The sequence below is a fragment of the Gadus morhua genome, chromosome 18 (assembly GCF_902167405.1).
Source record: "Gadus morhua chromosome 18, gadMor3.0, whole genome shotgun sequence".
In the NCBI taxonomy this organism is placed as follows: Eukaryota; Metazoa; Chordata; class Actinopteri; order Gadiformes; family Gadidae; genus Gadus; species Gadus morhua.
In genome coordinates, this window is record NC_044065.1 from 7173755 (window position 1) to 7196684 (window position 22930).

Consider the following 22930-nt stretch of genomic DNA (forward strand, 5'->3'; position numbering starts at 1 on the left):
AAAGACATCTCGTTCGTGTATTCAGAAATTAATTATTTCTTAAGAGTGAGACGGTCGTTTGCTGCCCTCTGGCGGTCTGGAGGCATATTGTAACTATGAAATTATTAGCGACGTTTAATAGCGCCAGTACATCAGAATGCATTGTGGGATTTTTTGTTGGCGATACTTCGACATTTTGAGATGCCTCAGGTGAGTTGTATTAATGTTCAACCCTTGTAAAACAAATGAATTATCTAATGAAAATCCAGATAATTGTGTACAAATAAACAAATAAATTCATTCTCATATTTGGGTCATAAAGAAATTGTCATTATTTATTAGATCAACTCATATTTTCTTGACACTACTTCATACTTTATTAAATAATAAAAATGAACACAAATGTATGAAATGGAAAGGAAACATTTGAAATGTAAACTTGTGATTGAATTGTTATATTGATTAAAACCAATCTCAGTTAAATGTTGTCGTTTAACATGAGGACTAAAATGTAGACCATATAAACTTTCGGAAATTCAAAATAGGATTTGAACACAGTACAGCTATTCAAACCCTAAATTGTAACATTATTTTACTCATAAATAACATAATTAGGACGTATTTCGCTTCTTCGCTATATTTTTTATAAATGGCTTCGATGCTGCTGATAGCATACCATTACAGTATTAAATAATAATTAATAACAAAATAACAGTAGACCATGTTAAACACAACAGTTACTTCAAGTTTCCAAATGATTACCAAAATATATTAACTTTCAAGTTCAACACAAACAATTGAAAAAAAGGAGATGGTATTTCTCGTTGCAGCTATATTTAAAATATAGTTGTATTGATTAGTTCTTGACAAAGATTTTGGATCAATAATTGATATAATACTCGGTCATTGTTTTTTCACCTTCTCATATGGAACCTTTTGACACATTTCAAGTAAAACCTTTTAAATTCAATCTTCATTAAACAAACTACCATTCGCTAAACAATATGAAACATGTTCACTTATATACATCTCAGAATCATACTTGAATGCTACATATATACTCCATTCACACAACTAAAGAAAAGGTAATTTGATAGTACACCTTCCTGCTTTGGAAATGTGTGTCTTGAAGTAAATAAAGTGTAGAGAAACCTGTGTCGCTAAACTGGGCACGAGAAACATGCCAAATCTATTCTAAAGCATACACTTTAAGGCATCCAATCTAAATGTAGTGCAGATCCTAATATTGCTATTAAACAAGCTACAACAAACACATTACAAATTAAATATCAAACTCTTCTTTCTAGTTTACAGTTTTGATTGGCTGGTTTCAGATCATGAAATATAAAAACCTTAATCTAAAACATGCTCACTGTGGAGCAATCTTTTACACAGCAGTTGCATCGCAATAAGCTAACGTTATATTATCTATACTACGGTATTTCCATATAATATAGGAGGTAATAGGATTTAAGGGATTGTCTAAAGAGCCAGACATTGGCTGCAAAATACTGGAGTTTAAGCATAGAAAAAAAGAAAGTGATTGGGAATGGTAACTATTCATTTAAGATTTTCCTTTCACATAACTGCAATGGTTTTGCATACCTCTGGGAGATAGTGCTGGCAAAACATTTCTACATGTCAGGTTTCTCATCCGAAATGAATTCCTTCCTATAATACTGTAACGGTGATAATACAGGCCTTGTAAGACTGTGCTCACAAGTCATAGCTTTTACTCATACAAAATGGCACCATGTCGTTACAAAATGTAAATGCCATATCGTATGTAACTGCCTTCACTTAACCCATCGTGGACAAAACAGCAACTTCTATAAATATGTAAAAACAATAAAAAACGATCAGAAAATGATTAATAAATATATAATCCTTCTACAACTTCGGCTTATTTTACTAAACTGGAAATGACCAAAGTATACATTTTGATTTCTTACAAACGATCTAAAGGCCGGGACTACACAGCACCAAATATTAGTTTAAACATTTTTGTATGTGGGCAGATCACTGAGCAGCAGGCGAAGGCACTGGGTTCGATGCCCAATGTCCACACCCAACCTGTTGGCATCCTTTAGCAAGATGCACCCTAACCCCTATCAAAATAGCCTGTATCTGAGATCCCTGTTAGTCCTTTTGAACAAAATCCCTCATCAATCATGATAATGCATAGTGCAACGTCTTATGTTGTGAGCAAAGGTTCTGTGTGACTGCATACCCTGAGTATCCTCTCGTGGTGGATTCACTGCACGTTTAAATTCGGTTCCAGACACCTATGTTCAAATTATCTTGATATCCTAATAAGCAATGAATAATTCATATTTAACGAATGATCTATGTCTATGGTGTGGGTTGGAGCATCCAACCAGTCTATGTTTTGGGTTGTGCCTCAAGCCTCCCCTAGCAGTGACCTGACGTCCAGAGACCTGACGTCCAGAGACCTCGTCCGTGTCCTTAGTGGTCTTTGGCGGCCCCGGCCTGGGATCTGTTGGGGGACTTGGACGGGGACTTGGACGGGGACTTGGACGGGGACTTGGACGGGCTGCCGGGGGAGGGGTTGACCTTGATGTGGACGAAGAGGGAGGAGGGCGACATGCTGGAGCCGTCCAGCTTGAGCAGGCGGACGTGGCGGTAGCCTGTGGGGAGCAGCGGGGAGAAGGGATGCACCCAAAAGGTTGCCACGTCAACGCTGCTGACAAATTCATGAAAATCACTTTGGAGATCAATATGGCCTGTTGATACGAGGGAATCACCTGATTCTACTGATCTCATGTTACAAATATCTGGATTCTAACATCTTTCTTTTGGATTCTAAAGATTCTCAAAGATCTGTTCATCAGCGTTCCCCACTTGATATGCGGACACAGCAACAGCTCTAAGAATAGTAGGAATAGAACAACTCTGCGATGGTTGAGATGCATTTGCATTTGACGCCCCTTGCTATATAGTGGTGGACGAGATTGGTAACGCTTCTGTGAACAAGGCAAATGAGATATAGCTTTTTCCATTTTGCATTCTAACTAATACATATAGCATACATTTGATTAACTATCTCATATTATCCATCGTAACTATACCACACACACACACACACACACACACACACACACACACACACATACACACACACACACACACGCACACACGCACACACACACACACACACACACACACACACACACACACACACACACACACACACACGCACACACACACACACCTGTGCGTAGGCTGGTGAAAGGGATGGTGAACTGTCCGAGGAAGTCGTTCCTGGAGGTGTAGTCGTGGTCCTCCACCATGAAGCGCACCAGAGCCAGCTCCGGCACGTGGATGGTGAAGTTAAAGGTGGAGTCCCAGCGCGGGTTGAAGCCTGACAGACCAACGACAAAGGAGCTCCGGTTATTGGATGAGGTACAAAATCAACCCGCTTCTAGTCCACTAGAATGCATAGAATTCTGCGACAGATTTATTATAAGTATGTGCAGCTTTATGTTGAATCGTGTCCACTAAATGCAAACCACATAGTCCCTCTTCAAGGTGAACTGCTATTTTATTTATTTAAAAAGCTACTGCTTAAAATCACTGCAACCTCAACCTTGTTTTCGAGAAGTAAGCTTATAAGTTGGACTATAGATGTTTTTAGTTCAGGATGTGTGTTTCACAATCAATTTGAAACAATTGGTTACTGGTCCAACCATTAAGCAGAAACAGTTGATGTTGCCGACCGTGAATGTGAAGCAGTGCTCTTTTATTTAAGAACAAAGAGGAGAGAGAGTGTGTTGAAAACATACCAAACATCTCTAAAACTTTGAAACATACCAAACATCTCACATCCCGGAAGTGTCTGTATTTTCTCCACATGCATGACGGACATTTTAAACATTAAATCGTTTTTAGTTATTTTATCAAATGTTTACCGTTGTTGTCTACGCGGTTGGTCTTCTTCTTGTTGACATCAATGGGCACGCCGTGCATCTCCACCCACACCTGGGGGTCCACGATGGACGTGGGCTTGTCCCACTCGGGCTTAGGCAGCTGCTGGGCTGAAATGATCTGAAATCACATTAACAGAAATGAGTCATACGTGATTACATTGGCCCTTAACGACGACGCCAACCGGTGTCCCAGTGCCTATACCCACTGCTTGTATCTGTCTGGAACAAAGACCATATATATCCGGAAGTATTCAAATATTCGGTTGCAAAATCATTTCAAAACATCAAACAATGTTTTTTTTGGTTTTAATTGTACATATATTTATAATATTCTTAATTTCTGTTAAAACTTATATTGTATTTTATTTTATTCTATTTTAATTATATTGTATTCTACTTTTTGTAAAGCACAGAAAAAAACGAGCATGTCGCACAAACATTTCACTGCATATCCTGTATGCGTATGTGACAAATAAAAACCTTTGAATCTTGAATCTCAAATTCTAAAACGATAAAACTATTTAATTTTGTGAAATTGCTACCTTTTATATTTTCATTTATTTTATTTTTAAGGACATCAGGCTAACATGAAGTGTGCCCTCCTCGTGAACAGTCTTTACCCGGACGGTGACCAGGGCCGGCTGGTGTCCCGGACCTCCGCCCACGTTCTCCGGGTTGAAGGTGGTGTCCTTCTGGCACATGAACGGGGGCTTTAGGATGTAGCCACAGCGGCCGTTGGGCAGGAACCTCCCCCCGTTCAGATCCATCTGCTCTCCTGGGGTCTGGAAGTTCAGCGCCACTGCACCAAAATACAAACAAGCAGACTCTCCCTCAGTATGAACTGTTCAACTCGTTTCCCTCGCATAGGACTCAGTGATTCAGGGAGCGATCAGGTTTCATTCGTTCGGCATCGACCAAATTATCCAAAACCAAAAGCAAAGCGCTAATGGTGCATAATGATCCCTTAAAAACAGCTGAGTCAAACTAATCAGTGGAGGTAAGAGATAAAAAAGTAAATGTGCCTTTTCCTCTTTTAATAGTCAATTAACTTTTAACTCATTTAGCATTTAATGAAGAGGACACATGGGCAAAACACTGCGAACGAGACCTTGGCGACTTCCACCACAGCAGTTAAGGGCCCCGGGGCCTGGCGGACCGAGACGCAAGACGAGCAGAGGGCTCCAAAGGGGCCAATTAAGCTGCTAATCAAATGTTCCACTGTGCACCATGCTCTCATCTGTGGTTCAGGCTTGAGTTATCGCGTCGGCGTCGTCGCTCACCAATCTGGCACCCTCCGTTCCACATCTCCTGGGGGTTGTAGTTGGAGGACTGCAGCCGCTGACCGGAGGGGTAGACCCGGCTCAGCTGGTGGCTGTTGTGACGCACGAAATGCACGCCTGGAGCGAAGGGGAGAAGCAGAAGAGAAGAGGGGGTGAGATGGCTACGTGTCGCGCTCGCTAGTAAAATGGACTGCATTTGTGCAGCGCTTTCTAACCTGTGGCCGCTCAAAGCGCTTTACAATACTGCCTCACATTCACCCATTCACACACCAACGGCGGTGTCAACCATGCAAGGCGACCGCCAGCTCGTCGGGAACAGTCATGGTTAGGTGTTTTGCTCAGGGACACCTCGCCATCGAGACTAGGAGGAGCCGGGGTTCGAACCAGCAACCTTTCGGTCTGCTGGTCTTTCACAAGGCCGGACGTCAACGTCAACAGAAGATATTGCACATTTGTTGTTTTTGTGGTATTATGCCTGAATAAAGGCCTTAATCTGCTGAACAAAGACCTAATTAACTTACCGCTCATTAACAAAGGCTTAAAGCCTTATTCGTATTGACTGAACATCTAATTAGGATTGCAAGCTTATTATCTGTACCTCGGTACCTGTAGGCCTTGAATATCAGAATGCATCATGGGATTTTTTGTCTGCGATTCTCGAAGATAATGAAGGGACTCAAGAGAGTTGTAGTACTGTAACATCAACGTAAATATACCGTGACCTAGGCTTATGAAACTCAACAATGTGACTATCGTGAAATTATTGGTCATTATGGGGAGACCATAACGATAAAAAGGAATTCAAGATTCAATTCAAAATGATTAAAATTTAAAAAAAGTACCAATAACACCATTTTAAATACCGGAGTCCCACAGGGATGTGTCTTGTTACCAATTCTATTTTCTATGTTTACAAATGAGATCACCTGCAAGATCAATGGACTAAAAATATTTAACACATGTGTCTCCTGAGGAAGCTGAAAGGGTTCGATGTCACTGATCGAATCTGTCATCTCCTTCAACATTACATCTTGGTACAGCTTCCTAACAAGCTGATGCAAGGGAAAACTGGCTAGGATAATTAAGCAGGCAAGCAAGATAACCAGCATCCAACAAAAACAGCTTTCAGACCCAAGCAGTGGAAAGGAAGACCAATTCCATTCTCCTGGATCCCTCCCACCCCCTCCACGGCTGTTTTGAGCTGCTTCCATCAGGCAGAAGATACAGTGCCTCTAGCCAAAAAATCTCTCTATACAAAATCCTTCATACCCAAGGCAATACACACACACACACAACATACTTCTCACACAAGCACCACATACACACAATTAGAGAACAGACTGCCTTCAATCAAGGACAATTTTCAACTTTGGCAACATGTTGGACAAATAATGCTTTTGAATTTGAACTTGAACATTCCTACGCTCCTGTCTTCCAAAATGGATACGTCATTGCGATGTGACATCACAATGTACAAGCCGCCCTAAAGGTCAACACTATGATGTGAAAATCATGAACTCCCGAACGTTTGATCTTATCGTGTCCAATCATAGTTCAACCTATCGTCTCCTACCGGTCTCTTTGACGTGCCGCAGGGCGTCACTCTCGGAGAACGACGACATGTCCGTGGCGGGCTTCTTGGCCGCCTGATGGAAGTCTTTGAAGGGAACGCTCCTGGTGTAGACCACGAGGTCCGACAGTTCCGGACTCAGGCTGGACACGGCCTGCTCGAGCAAAAAAAAAAACACAGGGCAATGGGTGACTAACAAACACAACACAAACATAGCATTTTAAGGTTAACCAAACTCCCCAACTCTGCCTTTATAACTAAGGCTTGAGGTGGTTTCAATCTAGGGATGCAGGGCTGCTGGCTCCCCTGGAAAAAAACCTTGAATTCAGTTTAAAACAGTGGACAGGTGCTTACACTTAATCACCAGGTGACGGGGTAACCCTACCAGCCAAGAAGCGGTTATGCATGTAATAGCATGTGTTTAACCACTAGAGGGAGTCCTCCACAATGCAAACCACTGTACAAGTGTTGTTGGGGTTTGGTTGCCCTTTGAAGGAGTTGTATTCAAACACCACGGATTGTATACACTCCTGCTTATCGTCTCTCGCTTGAGTATAGAGGAGAAGATGAGGAGAGGGGAGGAAGAATCTTCCCAACCTAAGACTTAACATGTACCCCTGCATTTTGAGTTTTGTGTGACTGGGATCTTTTGTGGAACGTCTCATGTGCAAACAGCAAAAAAAGATAAATACACATTCAGTGGATGGGCAAGGAGTGCCAAACGCCCCTTTGTACACAATCATTCCTGTAAGAAGGTCATGGTCAGTGGAAAAGTGGAAGGAAACAGTCAGCGACGCTGCACATATTTAGCAAATGCAACGCTGCGAATTACTTAGCAAACACAAATTTACCCGAAATGGAATACATTACAATGGAAAAAATATGATGATATTCCCAGAGCTAGACTATTTTTAAGTCTCAGTATTACATACAAAAGTATTAAAATATATACTTTTTTATCTATTTTTTTATCTATTATAGTAAATGTGTCTATTTCAAGATATAAATCCCAGTGCCGCCTGCAGTACCCTCAGCCGCCACAGGTTGTAGAGCAGCGCTCCAGAGCCAGAGGAGTTCTTTGGTAGCTCACCTTCTTGGCTCCTTTATCCACCTGGCTCCCCTCCTCGTCGGAGCTGAGGTCTGAGGAGCTGGAGGAGCCCTCTGCTATCACCCGCTCCTTCTTCCCCTTCACCAGGATCCTCCCCTTCAGATCCTGGAGGCACGCACACACACACACACACGCACACGCACACACGTACATACACACACGCATACATGCACACAAATACATGGAAACACACACACACACACACACACACACGCACACATGTTGACTAGAAACAGTGACACCAACACCACTCATTTTTGATAAGAGTGGCTCATAAACATTTTGGAATGTGACTTTTCTATCTGGGCGATGGTCAGAGGCAGCCAATACCCTACTTGATTGAAGTTTGAACAGTTTATCTGTTCTGATTAATGTACCTGTTCTTTAATAATATCAAGAGTTGAGTGAGATTTTGTTTGCAGTAAAAAGATTATTATAACTGGGGCACAAATCATTCACACACACACACACACACATATACACACTCACAACCACACACTCACACACACACTCACACACTCACACGCACACACACACACACACACACACCTGTGCTATGATTGTGGGAAGTCTTAGGATTAGTGGGACAGAGAGCAGCACATGGCAACCGAAACCTGTCCAACACAAACAATAAACCATGAGTCTTGGATATATTCCACCATTAAGATTCCATAAAGAAGAAGTTTACAAAGGGTCCAAACAAATGACTGAAGTGTATGTGCCTTCCTCAAGGGGAGCAAATATTCAGACTTCATTACTAGTGGAGCCAGCCTGAATATCAGCTATTACAATAAACATTACAATAGAACACATCTTCACACATTCCATCCGTCTTCACCTCACCCTCACAGGCCCGTTGATTAATGTTTAATCAAATTCAGCCTGATTATATTTTGACCTCCTGACGCCTTGGTGAATGAAACACGATAACAAGTAAACATTGGAGGAAAATTCTGTAGCCCTGACAAACTTCAAAAGAATATGATGACTAGAAAACTTGGAATCACTGAATTACTCTTAATTTATTCTATACTAACTATGGATATACTACTTAGATATACTAATAGGTTTAGGTATACTATGAGATATACATATACTATAAGATATAGTTATACTATTAGATATAGCTATGCTATTAGATAGACATAAAGTAGAAGTTATAGAAATACTATAAGATAAATATGCTAGAGGTATAGATATAGATCTATAATATTAGATATAGGAATACTATTCGATTTAGATATCCTGAATATACTATTAGATACATATAATTATATACAATTAGGTACTATTAGATATGGCTATACCATTTATTTTCCGGAATTCCATGATATAAGAGACATGGCAACTCAGGACGCATTCGCAGTGGTTACATAGTAAAAATAATCTAGCTGGTTCCCAGAACAATACTCAGGAAAGGCTCCATAGTAAGCCTCCTGTCTGAGGCCCGTTAACAATGTTACAGGAGTATCAGGTTGCATCATTCTCGGCCAGGCTTGGGTGCCGGTGCCGGGAGATGCAATCCTTCTGACACAGTGTCCCTGAGCCGAACGTACCTCTGGGGATGGCAGAGTAGCGGGATCCATGCCTTCTAGGGGTCTGGTCAGCAGCTTCTTCCCCAGGACGGAGCGCAGGTGTCGGGCCATGACCACCTGCTGCTCCACGGTGCAGTGGTTCTCCAGGGACAGGATCAGAGGATAGGGGGAGGTCTGTGGGAGGTACATAGTGGAGGAGGGGGGGGGGGGGGGGGGGGGGTTCGGTTGTTTTTGTGGTCCAACGCTCCACTGTGTAACCTTTTGCTGCACTTTGTGCTTTGATCGGATGTCTGTGAGTTCATAAAATATCGACCCCGTTTTTCTTCATTGTACCTCTACATCAGTACTACGTAATTGCTTTGAAGTAATCTTGTTGTAGGGTGTTAGTGTAAGCCTGCGACTAGAGACTAGAATCTAGAGACTAGAAACCAGAGACTAGAGGCTACAGGCTAGGGCATGGAGGCTAGAGGCTAGAGACTAAAGACAAGAGGCTACAGGCTAGGGCATGGAGGCTAGAGGCTAGAGACTATAGACTAGAGGTGATGGACCAGAGACCAGAGACAATACACTTTAGACTAGAGGCTAGAGACTACAGGCTACTGACTAGAGCAGGAGAACTGGAGACTGGAAACTAGAGGGGCTAGGATAAGGGTTAGGGTAGGGGCTAGGTCTCACCTTAAAGGCGTACTCGTTGATGGTCTCGATGACCTCCAGAAAGGACACCTTGGAGGTGAGCGTGTGTCCGTGATAGATGACCGGTTCTCCTCCGTCCCCGTCCCAGCAGTCCAGCTCCACGCAGCGACAGCCATGGATCAGAGCTCTGGAGGACAAACCAGCAGAACATGTCAAAACCCAGAGGCTACACCTCAACATATTGGGGAATGATCAGGGAATAAGGGGAATAGTTTCGTTCAGCTTTTACATAACTGTAGCAACAATATCAAAATCAATCAATCAAATCAATATATTAAGAGTTAATATATTAATAAGAGTTAATAACAATTTTGTGGAACCTGTTAACTAAATAAAGTGAATGTTAAAAAAAAATCCGCTACAGCATCATATTGTGAAGCAGTCACAGACTGCAACATCAGCTCAGGAAAAGTCATCAAGGAAAAGTTGCACCATTAATGAAATTTTTCCTATTTGAACCGATAAGGTAAGTCCTTCTGCGTGGCCTTCCATAGTCTAAAAAGATGTCGCAGTCTTCCTGAAGATGTCACAGTTTGAAGCATTGAGAAACAGAAGCAGGAGGCAGGCGTGCACCTGATGTAGGGCTCGGTGCTGCTCTCTCCGGTCAGCTGGTCCTTGCTGAGGTAGGTGTTGTGGGAGGAGGAGATGAAGTAGTGGGCCAGCGGGTGGCTCATGTCCTGGTAGACCACGTTGTGCATGGGGTCCAGGAGGCAGTTCTCCTTGGACAGCATGTACATGGTGAAGCCGTTGGGAGTCATCAGCTGGTTCTTCTGGGCTGCACTGGGCCAAAGAGGAGGAACCATTCATCCTTCAAGTCATTATTATTAGTACTGAGAAAAAACGTTTTGCTACTGAATGCTTCAGAAATTAAGTCAGTTGGTGCATGGGTCATTCAAATGAATGCTTGTTGTTGTTTTGTCGGCAAGCAAGCAAATTGAACACCTTACTCTTGACTCTGGTGACTTTTACATTTACATTTTGTGCATTTAACAGACGCTTTTATGCAAAGCGATACAGTCATAAATTGTACATTTACGACTTTACGAATCTTCAGGCACCGTGGGCCCCGACGGGCCGTTCTCGTACCCCACTCGTTGAGCTCGTAGGTGAGGATGAGGCTCTGGGCGTGCACCAGCGAGCTGTCCTCTCCCTGGTCCTTCAGGAAGTCCCTCAGGTCCACAGTGGACAGGACGCAGCCGTTGGCCGAGTAGCGCGTGAACACGGCGTCCAGGTCAGGCCGCCGCAGCAACTCCCGGCAGAACTCCTCGATCTCCCCGTGGTCCAGCCGGCCGTCGGCCGAGCGGTCGCACTTCTGTTAGGGAAAGGAGGGGTCAGATCGGCTCAGATACAGCGCTGAAGAGATAACCTCCAGGTCCGTAAGGAAATGGGAGGGAGGGGTCGGAAAGACAGACAAAAATACAGCGCTAAAGACGTCTTGGTCTGTTAGGGAAGGGAGGGGTCAGATAGACTCAGATGCAGTGCTGAAGAATTAACTTCTTGGTCAGTTTGGGTTGAGTTGGGTCAGATAGACTCAGATACAGTGCTGAAGATGTCTTGGTCCGTTAGGGGACTGAGGGGTCAGTTAGACTCTAATAGAGTGTAAAATAAGAAACCCCTGTTGAAATATTGAAAGAAACCCCAATAAGTTTGCCTGCTCAAAGAAGGCCCAAACGTTAACATACCGAAGGATAACACAAAGAAAAATTGACATGCTGGAAGAAAAAAAGAAAAATCAAAACTTTGACACACTGAAAGAACGACCAAAACCTTTATACACTGAAAGAAATCACCAAAAATGAGGATCTGGAACTTTCAGATCTCAGAGGTCACGTGACCTTATGCACTCGTGACCTCTGAGGAAAAAAAATAAATTGCTGAATTGCTCTTCTTTAAGAGATTTGAAATGACTCACTAAACATAGGATGGGAAAAAGAAGACATAGGATTGACCATGACACCATACATTTCCTGGATTCAACATGTAACCAGTGAATCACTGTATCTAGATGCCATTTTGTTCCAAACTTCCTTAAAGTTCCTCAACACGATTACACAATTCACTCAAATTGAAACTGTTACAACTATAGGCAGGCGGGAGGGAGAAAGCTAATATGAGGGAGCTAATAAGTTACTGTGTGCTTGTGTTAGATTGAAACTCAAAAGAGCTTTCAGTTTCAGTCTGGCATCATAAGTGTCCTGTCATACTGGAAAGATAATTATTGTGATTAAAAACACCAGCCCAGGATAGCTTATGTCTGCAGGACTCGAGTGCACTCGAGTTATCCCAAAAAAACATTGAGCTCCATAATCAATCTTTCATTCATTCAAAAGGTACAAATGTCCAGGAAATCCTCTCTTCAACTCGACTGCTGAAAGAACTGTGCGGTCAGTGAGACGATTGTGGCCGATTAGATCTGACCTTTTGCCAGGGTAAAGGTTGACCTGTTCTCATGAATGGACTTGCTTTTTGTGCATCACTGAAAAGCCTAAACCCTCAAGCCATAGTACAAAAATAAAGGACAAAATAATCGTAAAAATAGTAATAATTTCATAATGTCCAAACATTTTTAAATAATCCGCTACAATTGCATTGCGCATTTGTGTTTCTTCACGATCGCACGTGATCGCTTAAACGAGCTCGATGGGCTTAGGGTGGAGTCCTGTGTGTTCACTTGTTATCTTCATGCTGTGTGGATCGTTAGCCTGCGTGGCTACGGTGCGCGGCGTGCTAGCCCTACCTGGAAGAGGGAGAGCGCGTACCGCTCGCTCAGCTCAATGTTGATCATCTGCAGCAGCGTCTGCACCTCGGCGTAGCTCATCTTGTCGTCATGGTTCTGGTCGGCGCGCCTCAGAAAGGCATAGATCCAGGTGGGAGGAGGAGTTAGGGAAGACGCAGACTGGGGTCTATCGTCTACCTATCTATTCATCGGTCTACATCTATCTTACTCTCATCTTTCATCTTATCGCAAAATATCCATCTATCTGTCTCTATATATATCCATCATCCATACTTTCTCGGTTTCTCTGGTCTGTCTTTCTATCTATGTATGTCTGTTGATCTGCATGTACTTGGTGATGTACAATGTATCTAACAATATCTAACAATATTACCACAGATGATACAACCTCATTTACTTTATTACTAGTTAATTCATCATGCTTTGTATGTTTTTCTTGCACCTAGGTAGTGCACTCTCTCTTATTGATAGGGGTTAGCTTAGTTGGCATTTGTACACAACTGTATATACATGCTGGGATATTGTCAATTAAATAGGCTCAAAGTTCACCATCACCATAAACAACCCTTTTGGTTTGTGTTTCTCGGATCCTGTAATGTCGGTGTATTCTCATAGTGAGCATGTCTCTTAAGTGAGCATAGTATCGACCGCCCTGTCCCATGACCACCAGCAGAAACAGGATATTGGTCCAGCTTCTCCTTCTGGGTCATGTTTTCCACCCTCTCTTGCAGGGTGCGGATGCCGCGGGCCCAACGCTGGGCCTCCGCCGGGGTGTGGCTCAGCAGGTCCAGGCTCTTCCTGGAGCCCTTGAAGACCACCGTGAGACACCGGGCCTCCGGGACCGAGCCCTCCAGGCGACGCAGGGTCTCCGACTGGCAGCCCTCACGCACACACTCCACCTCCATGATGGAGACTGGTAGAAGCAGAGGGAGGGAGAGAGGAAGGACAAAGGGGAGATAGAGGGTGGGAACGGAGGGAAGAACGGAGAGAGGAGGGAGGGAGGGAGGGAGGGAGGGAGGGAGGGAGGGAGGGAGGGAGGACAAAGGAGAGATAGAGGGGGGGAACGGAGGGAAGAACGGAGAGAGAGAAGGAGAGAGGGAGGGAGGGAGGGAGGGAGGGAGGGAGGGAGGGAGGGAGGGAGGGAGGGAGGGAGGAAGGACAAAGGGGAGATAGAGGGGGGGAACGGAGGGAAGAACGGAGAGAGAGAAGGAGAGAGGGAGGAATGGAGGGAAGAACAGAAAGAAGGAGGGAGGGAGGGAGGAGGGAGAGAAAGGGAGGGCGGGAGGGAGGGAGAGAGGAGGGAGGGAGGGAGAGATGGAGGGAGGAACAGAGGGGAGGAGAGAGAGAGGAGGAGGGAGATGGGAAGCAGAGAGGGAGGCAGGGAGGGATATGAGGGGAGGGAGGGGGGAGAGAGGGAGAAGGAGGGAGACAATAGATACAGAGGTAGAGACAAAGGCAGAGAGAAAGTTGTTGTGAGAAAAGAATCAACACTGGAAGACAGATCATAGTGTAGTAAGGTTAAATCGGACATTTACACGGTATATCATTTTTAGCAACATGTGTTGCGGGAACAGTGATCTTAAATCTGAATTAGTTACTGTGTCTTCTGTGTTGAGCGTCCTTTCACAGTTAATCACACCCTCGTAACAATCCTAGCCACATTTCCGGACCACACACACGAATGCACACAGCATACAAAACAGACCGCAGACACCTGATGTATCACGCTGTCGATAGGGTCTGGGTGTCGGGAAAGTGATTGATAAAGAGGTTTTCAAAACCACCGTTCTGGCTTCCTGTCTAGTTCCTCAATAGTAACTAGACAGGAAGGGTGTTTTTCAATAGAGTTTCTAATACAGTAGATCTTGAGTCTCACAGATTTTAACTGACACACACACACACACACACAGACACACACACACACACACACACACACACACACACACACACACACACATACACACACACAGACATAGACGTTGGCACTTCGGAAGGAGCTCTGGCTGTGCAGCAGATGAAAGGTCTGGTATGAGTACGTCAGGGAGGAACCCCTGGTGGAGCCGTATGGTAACTATATAGCACCAGACCACAGGCTCCTGGGCTGGGTCCCATCCAAACAACATGTCCTGTAATCTGTGGCCTGTTTGATCTGCAGCGAGGGCGGACAACCCAAAATAGAACCCTGCTATAATCAGGGCACTTGGTATGACCCTAAGGTGGCACATGTGTGTGTCTGTGTGTAAGTGTGTGTGTGGGTGTGTAAGTGTGTGTGTGGGTGTGTGTTTGTGTGTATGTGTGTGTGTGTGTGTGTGTGTGTGTGTGTGTGTGTGTGTGTGTGTGTGTGCGTCTGTGTGTGCGTCTGTGTGTGCGTGTGCGTGTGCGTGTGTGTGTGCGTGTGTGTGTGTGTGTGTGTGTGTGTGTGAATGTGTGTGCGTCTGTGTGTGCAGTCATGCTAAGTACCACTTATGGGTGAACCGAAATAGGTGATTCATATTTATAATTTTGGCCCTACCGTGTTGGGCCACCAAGGTTTTCTGGCTTCAAAATATGTCCATGAAAAAGCAAATGCCTTAACACAACAGCATTGTATTTAAAGTCGGCACACGAGGTCCGTAGAGGAAGCCAGGAGAAGAGGCCATGAAGAGAGGCCATGAAGAGAGGCCAAGAGAAGAGGCCATGAAGAGAGGCCAAGAGAAGGGGCATGAGGAGGCGAAGGGGCCAGTAGAAGAGGGCAAGAGAAGAGGTCTTTAATTTCCAAAGAAAATGTGTTTTGCATGGATTCAAGCTTTCTGTGAATCAGGGTTCACCGTTCAACTCCAGATGTTCTTTTAGGACCCCCTCTCCCTATTCACTTCACACTCGATGGCTTATGTACTACTGAACATGGACGCACAAACACAGATGCGCACACAATTGAACTATTTGTCACTGACTTCCATGTCATTGACTTACATGGCATTCTTTCCCATGGTATGTGTTTGTGTCCCACAAAACATATTAATATGCATGTGTGTATGTGTGTGTGTGTGTGTGTGTGTGTGTGTGTGTGTGTGTGTGTGTGTGTGTGTGTGTGTGTGTGTGTGTGTGTGTGTGTGTGTGTGTGTGTGTGTGTGTGTGTGTGTGGGTGTGTGTGTTTGAATCAGCCATACATAGATGCACCCACACAGCGAGGCCCCACTTACAGGACTGCTGTTCTTTGGCCCGGCTGGAGGTTTTATGGGACTGACACCAGACGGTCACTCCGTCGTCCAGCAGCCGCAGCATGCGCCGCTTCTGCCAGCGGGGGGAGCGGACCTGTACAGCGGGGAACATCACAGTCAGAACCACAACCACAACCACAACCGTCCTACAAAGAGCTTTATGTCGCCGGATCGGTTAGAGCATAATCTCTATAAACAAAATTCATACGCAAAGATCTGTTCAGGGAGATTATGTGCAAATCTTTAGGCAACGGAACATTTTGGTGTCTGAATTTTCTGCATCAGGGGCCCTCTGGTTTCTGCTCGTGGTACGATTTGGACGGACCAATCACGTTTGGGTGGGCTTTGGTCACATGAAGGTAAACAGTCCGAGTGGTGAGCAACAATCTCGGAACCCATTGGCTATCATCTGACGACGATGAGGTTTACGATGTGCGTTGATTACGACAAAAGGGGAACAGCAGATCATCTACATTAAAAGGCCCAGAAGTTCATCATATCCACACAAGGGAGTTTTGGTTGCGTAATAATAGGATATAACTAGTATGATTACTAGTTTTTCCATATCATTTCACAACCAACACGCAACACAGTTGGTATTGACTTTGCAGTAACATCATTCTCATGAGATCCCTATGTAGAACTAGGAGAGTAGATCTATGCCACTATATAGAGCTAGGAGTGTAGATCTATGTCTCTATAGAACTAGGATTGTAGATCCATGTCTCTATGTAGAACTAGGAGGTAGATCCATGTCTCTATGTAGGAGTAGCAGTATAGATCTATATATCTTTGTAGAACTAGGAGTATAGATCTATGTCCCTTTGTAGATTTTTAAGTGTAGATCTATGTATCTATGGAGAGCTAGGAGATAGGGGTAGTTATGATAATAATGATAATGATAATACCTTCACCATGCTAGAGCCCTCCAACATAAACTTCACATCTTCGTCGTCTTGCACACCTATGAGAGAGAGAGAGAGAGAGAGAGAGAGAGAGAGAGAGAGAGAGAGAGAGAGAGAGAGAGAGAGAGAGAGAGAGAGAGAGAGAGAGAGAGAGAGAGAGAGATGGAGAGAGAACAAAGCAAGAGAAAGTGTTGTTGTTATTTTTATGCTACTTATTAACTTACTCATAACTAACAAAAAGCTAATAAGTAACCAATAAAACAACAACTAACCATGAACGTTGTACATTTTACTTTCCTTGAGAGGAGAGAAAAAAGAGCGGCGATGAGAAAGTAGGAGAGAGGAGAGGAGGAGAGGAGCTGAGACGGGACGGGTGAGGAGAGAAGGAGAGGGTGGGGCAGCAGCAAGTCAAATTAGAGGTTGATGTAAATCCATCTGCTGGGCTGGTTCGTATAGGAACACTGTAATTCAGTCGTGTTGGTCTTCAAGAACATGGTGTAGAAATAGATGGAACATGATGGGAATGCAGGAATAGAAAGAGCATGTTTGAGGAGCAAGGGAGGGTCAGCCGTTCCTGTTCCTGTGTGGGAGGACAGATTAGGCCCCATACCAATCAGCTAAATGATGATGTTTAACGGGTAAAGCCTGGGGATCTGTATCGCATTTCGCCGCAAAATTAATACATTGAAAGGGAAAAGCAGAGGCTGCTGACTGTAAACAAGTGTATGTTGGACAATGTTTTGCTCTGAAGTATAGAGATGCTCCTCCAACACAAAAGATCATAATGGATCATGTTCAACACTTAAAGCAAAGTTTTTGATGTGAAATTGTATTGAACTTACATATAGCCCACCAAGGAGATACACCCAGGAACCAGCGCCCCACAGATGAAGAAGCAGTTCACTTTTTAAATGAGTTGAATGTGCTGAGTTTAGTGTTATCTTTATTTCATTTCCCTGCAGCAAGCTTTCGTTTCTATAGTGAAAGCTTAGTGCCTTGCTTTGTGTCAAAGCAGAAACTAATATTGACACAAGCGATTTGTCTTGACTCTTGAGCGTGTGGACGTGCCCGAATGTTGCATGGTGCTAGTCCAAATTCCTGATAACTGATGTCAACAAATCACATAATGGTGTTACGTACAGCAGTTAGCTCTGTGTGTCTGATCACACGTCACCAAGGAGATCAGTTATAGGTTTCTCCAAAGGATTGAAGAGCCTAATCATAAAAATTGTGTTTGTTTGAAATAGACAAAACTATGAATGTATGGAGCTATCAGAAAGAGAATAAAACCCACAGGTCGACCATTGCTCAAATTCATGAATATTTAAATGAAGAACTGTATTTTGATGCTGTGCAAATAGTCCAACACTTGAATTTCTAGCTTTTAAGTCAACACAAAGTGTTCAGTAGGTGAGCAGGACTTGCACTACCATCGATTTTTGTTCACCAAATATTGCAATGTACGAAGTCTGGCTCTACCCTTCATGAATAACTATTTGATAACTTTTAGTTTGAGGTTCCCAAGAACAACGTAATGATCCACCTACAAGGAATGAATAGAAAATGACATCTGCCTCCCTCTCTGATTTCTTGAAATCATGTGATGACACGATGACCGCATGAGGTCATCACAGGTCTTTACCAAACAAGTTGCGTAGGAGGATGTGGTGATGCAATGGAACCCTTGGCTCGTGAGATTGGTTAAATATTGCAGTAGTATTGATAATGAGGCATCATATAGTAACGTTTTGTTAAAGTCCTCATGAAATCTGGAATGTGAAATGAAAGCTGTTCTTGGTTGTATGATCTTGGTTTGTTCCTCAAGGTAGGACAAACAAGAAATGAAACCTAGGAATATAAGCAGTTCCAAAAAAAATATTTGTTTGCAGGGCACTACCACAGAACAGTCTCAGTTTTACCACAGAACAGTTTCAGTTTGTTTTGTTTGACACATTCTCATCAGTCTATGTGTACAGCCTTCATGTGCATCTTAAACAAAGCCTTTATCTATACATGGATGACTGACTAAAACCAGATCCAAATCTTCACTGGTACCACAAGCCTTATATCACTAATTTGTATCCCTCCTCCTGGTGTCTTGGCAATTTCTTAATGCGATATTGCGTCAAGGATTACATGCAAAGAAACACAATAGTTGTAGAATATACCTATTTAGAGTATGATTACACCGAGGGATCACGCACTGCCCTGGCCTGACCGCGGCTTACGTGGAACCCAGCAGCAGAAACTGCTCTCGTACATCATCTCTCCTCTCTCTTATACCCTGGTAACAGGCACAGGGAATTGTGTGTTCCTTGTTGCCCATGCAAGCATCTGTTGAAATGTCAACCTGTTCCTCTGTCCCACTTGGCAGCAACGTCTGTTTAGAAACGTCGGTCTTCAATATTTTGGTCAAAACAATCTGATCTTATCTTCGTCAGCAACGTTGGCCGAGAGTGGTGTTTGCCACGTCCATTAAGGTTGTGTGAGTGTTTTAACACTGAGCTATTCTGAGTGTGTGTGTGTGTGTGTGTGTGTGTGTGTGTGTGTGTGTGTGTGTGTGTGTGTGTGTGTGTGTGTGTGTGTGTGTGTGTGTGTGTGTGTGTGTGTGTGTGTGTGATTGTGTGTGTGTGTGCGTGTTTGTCTTCAGTGTTTGTTCAGTTGTCAGTGCTTAACAAACAAACATAATCTTGGGCTAAAAAGAGGTTGAATCAATTAATAAATCCTCTGTGCCTCTTACACACATTGCACTAAAGCTGTTGTTGGTGGAACAGGAACGCACGGTGAACACAAGAGACTGACTGTTCGCTGGAAACAGCTTGGTCACTCCTAAAACAACAAAGTCCTGCTACTTGGAGCAAGTATACACCCCCACACGCCCCAAGAACAACAACACATTCAGGCAAATTTGAGATAGTGATTTGTAAGCCCATGACACAATCTCTGCTACACACCTTTTCTTACAGGGAAATCGTTATTCAAAGCTACAGCTTGATGTGTGTTCTTGGACTAGATTTGGAACAAATGGCTTTCCCCTTCAGTTGGCATATGTATGCACACAGCACAATGTGTTTCAGGCAAGTGCAGACATGGACGTCCACTAGGGGTTTGAGCCCCTGCCCTTTTATCTTCTTGAGCAAAAGTTCCCTTTTCCTGCGGTTTCCAATATTTAAGGAATGATTCACAGGCGGTTGTTGGTCTATATATCTGCCTTTCAATGGGGAAAGAGGGGGCCCGACAAAACTCCTGTCACAAACAATCAACCTCCATTTGACTCTGGCGCACAAGTCTAATCATCCTGAATGACATTCTACTAGCAAGCTTTCAGGTAACATTCAACTTCTTCTACTGAAGTCCACGATAGTGCAGTTCCAGTCTGCACTAGTCCATATGAATTGGCTAGGGTACCTTATGAATTGGAACAAGCTTTACTTTGTTGCATTCAATGAGTGAAACCCTGCCCCGCTACCCTGCCCCGTCAAAAACCATGAACTGGTGATAAAGAAACAATATTGTTCAGAATCAAATGGCAAACTTTTTCTTAATATCCTATTCATATATCCTGACCCTATGCTATTAATAGCCAGCTCTATTTTATGTGTTTTTGGGTGCCTTTTGGTGATATCTCCAGGGTGGCACGCTGAGGAGGGAGAAGAGAAGAAGCAGCGGGAGCCAAAGGCAGACAATCAATTATTCAAAAGCCTAATGCTGAAGTCAACCTTAAGATAATGATTAGACGAAAAGCAGATAGCTAAACCATTAATACAAGTGTTATTATACTGAACACAGTCATTGCACTGAAAGTAACATTCTAGAAATGATTGACTGGGGAACAACACTTGGAGCATGTTTGGGGCATGTTGATCGTACACTCGGAGCATGTTTCATATTCGGTTTTTTTGGTAACGGCCATGATTATCAAAATAATTGCGGTTTTCAGAGATTGAGCCCTTAACCCTTTTGAAATCGATGCGCATCCCTAATGTTTTCACTGCATCCCCTATTAAACACATTGATATCTACACTCTTCCTCCATATGTCGTCCAATATAAAGCGATGCAATCTACCACTTGAGTCTATTCAGGAGTTCATCGTTCCAACTTGAATGACCAGAAGGAGAAGCCTTGGCAAACACTAACAGCAAAACAAGTTTCCCCCCTGCAAAGCAGACAAATATTGTGTCTGGAGCATGCTGGATACTGTACATTTGAGGGAACTCCATGACTGTCCTTTTTTCATTTAAAAAACAATAACCAAAGTGTTTGTTTTTCTGAACCACAGTGGAAAGCCACAGAGGATAGGTCTGCCAAAGCTAACTTGCTGTTCAAAAAACGCTATTCATACAATGAACATAAAATAAACCATGTATCAACAGAGATTTTCAGCAACATGTTAGATATGAATAATAAAATAAAAGGAAATAATTATTAATTTACATGTTATAAGAAAGTCGTTGGCCCCCATCTACACATCTCGAGAGTATATTCAGTCACAACATCTTCCCATAGTAGAACAGACAAATCAATGATATTTTCAATGCCAGAATTAGGCTAATATTTTTCACAAACCATGCTAAATGGACAAATATTTGCCTCCAAAAAAAGAAGCTATGGATATATGGAACGACAGAGTGCAAACATAGTGCTACATAAAAGTATTATTATTAGTATTCGTTTTGTTAGGGGTAGTAGTAGCAGTAGAATAAGCAGTAGTTGAATTTTGATTTGATTTAGCTTTGATATTATATCATATTCATGGCCTGGGAAATATTATTTGTACAGCCAAATGTTGGTTGTAGCTGTAACTGTTTACAGAGGAAAAGTCAACACACGCACACACACACTCACACACTCACACACTCACACACACAAAACTCTCTCTCTCGCTGGCTCTCTCTCTCTCTCTCTCTCTCTCTCTCTCTCTCTCTCTCTCTCTCTCTCTCTCTCTCTCTCTCTCTCTCTCTCTCTCTCTCTCTCTCTCTCTCTCTCTCTCTCTCTCTCTCTCTCTCTCTCTCTCTCTCTCTCTCTCTCTCAGCCAAACTCTTCAACTCATCAAAAACAACTTCATCATTATTTTTATTATAAGAATTATTAGAATTATATGTATGATAATAATACAATATAATAACATCATATCATATTTATTATAATTGTATAATTATAATAATTATTATAATTATGTAAAATTATAATAATATCAATAATAGGAAGGTCATCATCATTGAATAATAATTGAATTTGGATTTCCTTTAAAGGATCGTTTGAAAACAAAGACAATCAGGGAGCTGGGCTGATAACGGTCCTGCAGACTGGCCGTCTTAGTAGAGGTAGCAGCATGCTTCCCATTCACTATCTCCTCCACTCATCCAGTCAAAGCAGACAGTGCTGCATTCACATTAACGTCCCAATGCAACTCACCGAGATTTCGCAAAGGGTCGATAGACTTCGATTCCGGGGTCCCGGCTCCGTTCTTCTTGGTAGCCGCTTTGCTGCCGCTGCCCAACATCGTGCAGAGAACCGCGATGGTTTGATCAAACCAAAGTTCTCGTGTGTTACAGTAGTGGTAGTAAAGGTACTACAGTGAGGATGCAGAATCACTACGCGTCTAAATGATGCCGTTTTCTGGCGGGGATGGCTTGCCATACGGGAGGGCTCGGAGGCGCCTCGTGAGTTCAGTAGACAGTCCCGTCCTCTCGGTCGATGACGTCACCAAAGGGGCTGGTCGCTGCAACCGAGACGGCGTAACTAAATAACCCGATTACGACTCTTCATCTCTATACATCACCAGTGCGCTTCGGCTGAGACACCCTTGCTCGACCCAGTACGATATAACCAGTGCGTGATGTTTAGATGTGATGTGTATGGAGCCCACTGTGTATAATGTTTATTCGGAGCCTCAGGCAGAGTTGTTATACATCAGTAGGTCAGGGCAACCTAACCAGCCACAGGAGCCAATGATGGCGCAGCACATTACTGT

At 43.4% G+C, this 22930-nt stretch overlaps 1 protein-coding gene across 2 annotated transcripts; it reads right to left on the minus strand.

Moving 5' to 3' along the window:
- Positions 1-287: 287 nt before the first annotated feature.
- On the minus strand, positions 288-22862 carry LOC115531145 (1-phosphatidylinositol 4,5-bisphosphate phosphodiesterase delta-3-A). 2 transcript variants are annotated; one of them, XM_030340226.1, is made up of 16 exons: positions 22372-22862; positions 16958-17013; positions 16032-16143; positions 13534-13762; positions 12850-12979; positions 11199-11424; positions 10686-10887; positions 10095-10239; positions 9441-9593; positions 7867-7989; positions 6780-6930; positions 5207-5323; positions 4547-4725; positions 3909-4044; positions 3212-3361; positions 288-2627 (listed from the first exon to the last, which is right to left on the minus strand). In XM_030340226.1, exons 1-16 carry the CDS (start codon positions 22457-22459, stop codon positions 2446-2448), a joined length of 2379 nt encoding a protein of 792 aa, XP_030196086.1. In that variant the 5' UTR covers positions 22460-22862; the 3' UTR covers positions 288-2445. The 2 variants fall into 2 exon arrangements, with proteins under 2 accessions (XP_030196086.1, XP_030196087.1); XM_030340227.1 differs by lacking the exon at positions 22372-22862 and adding an exon at positions 17797-17812.
- Positions 22863-22930: the final 68 nt, after the last annotated feature.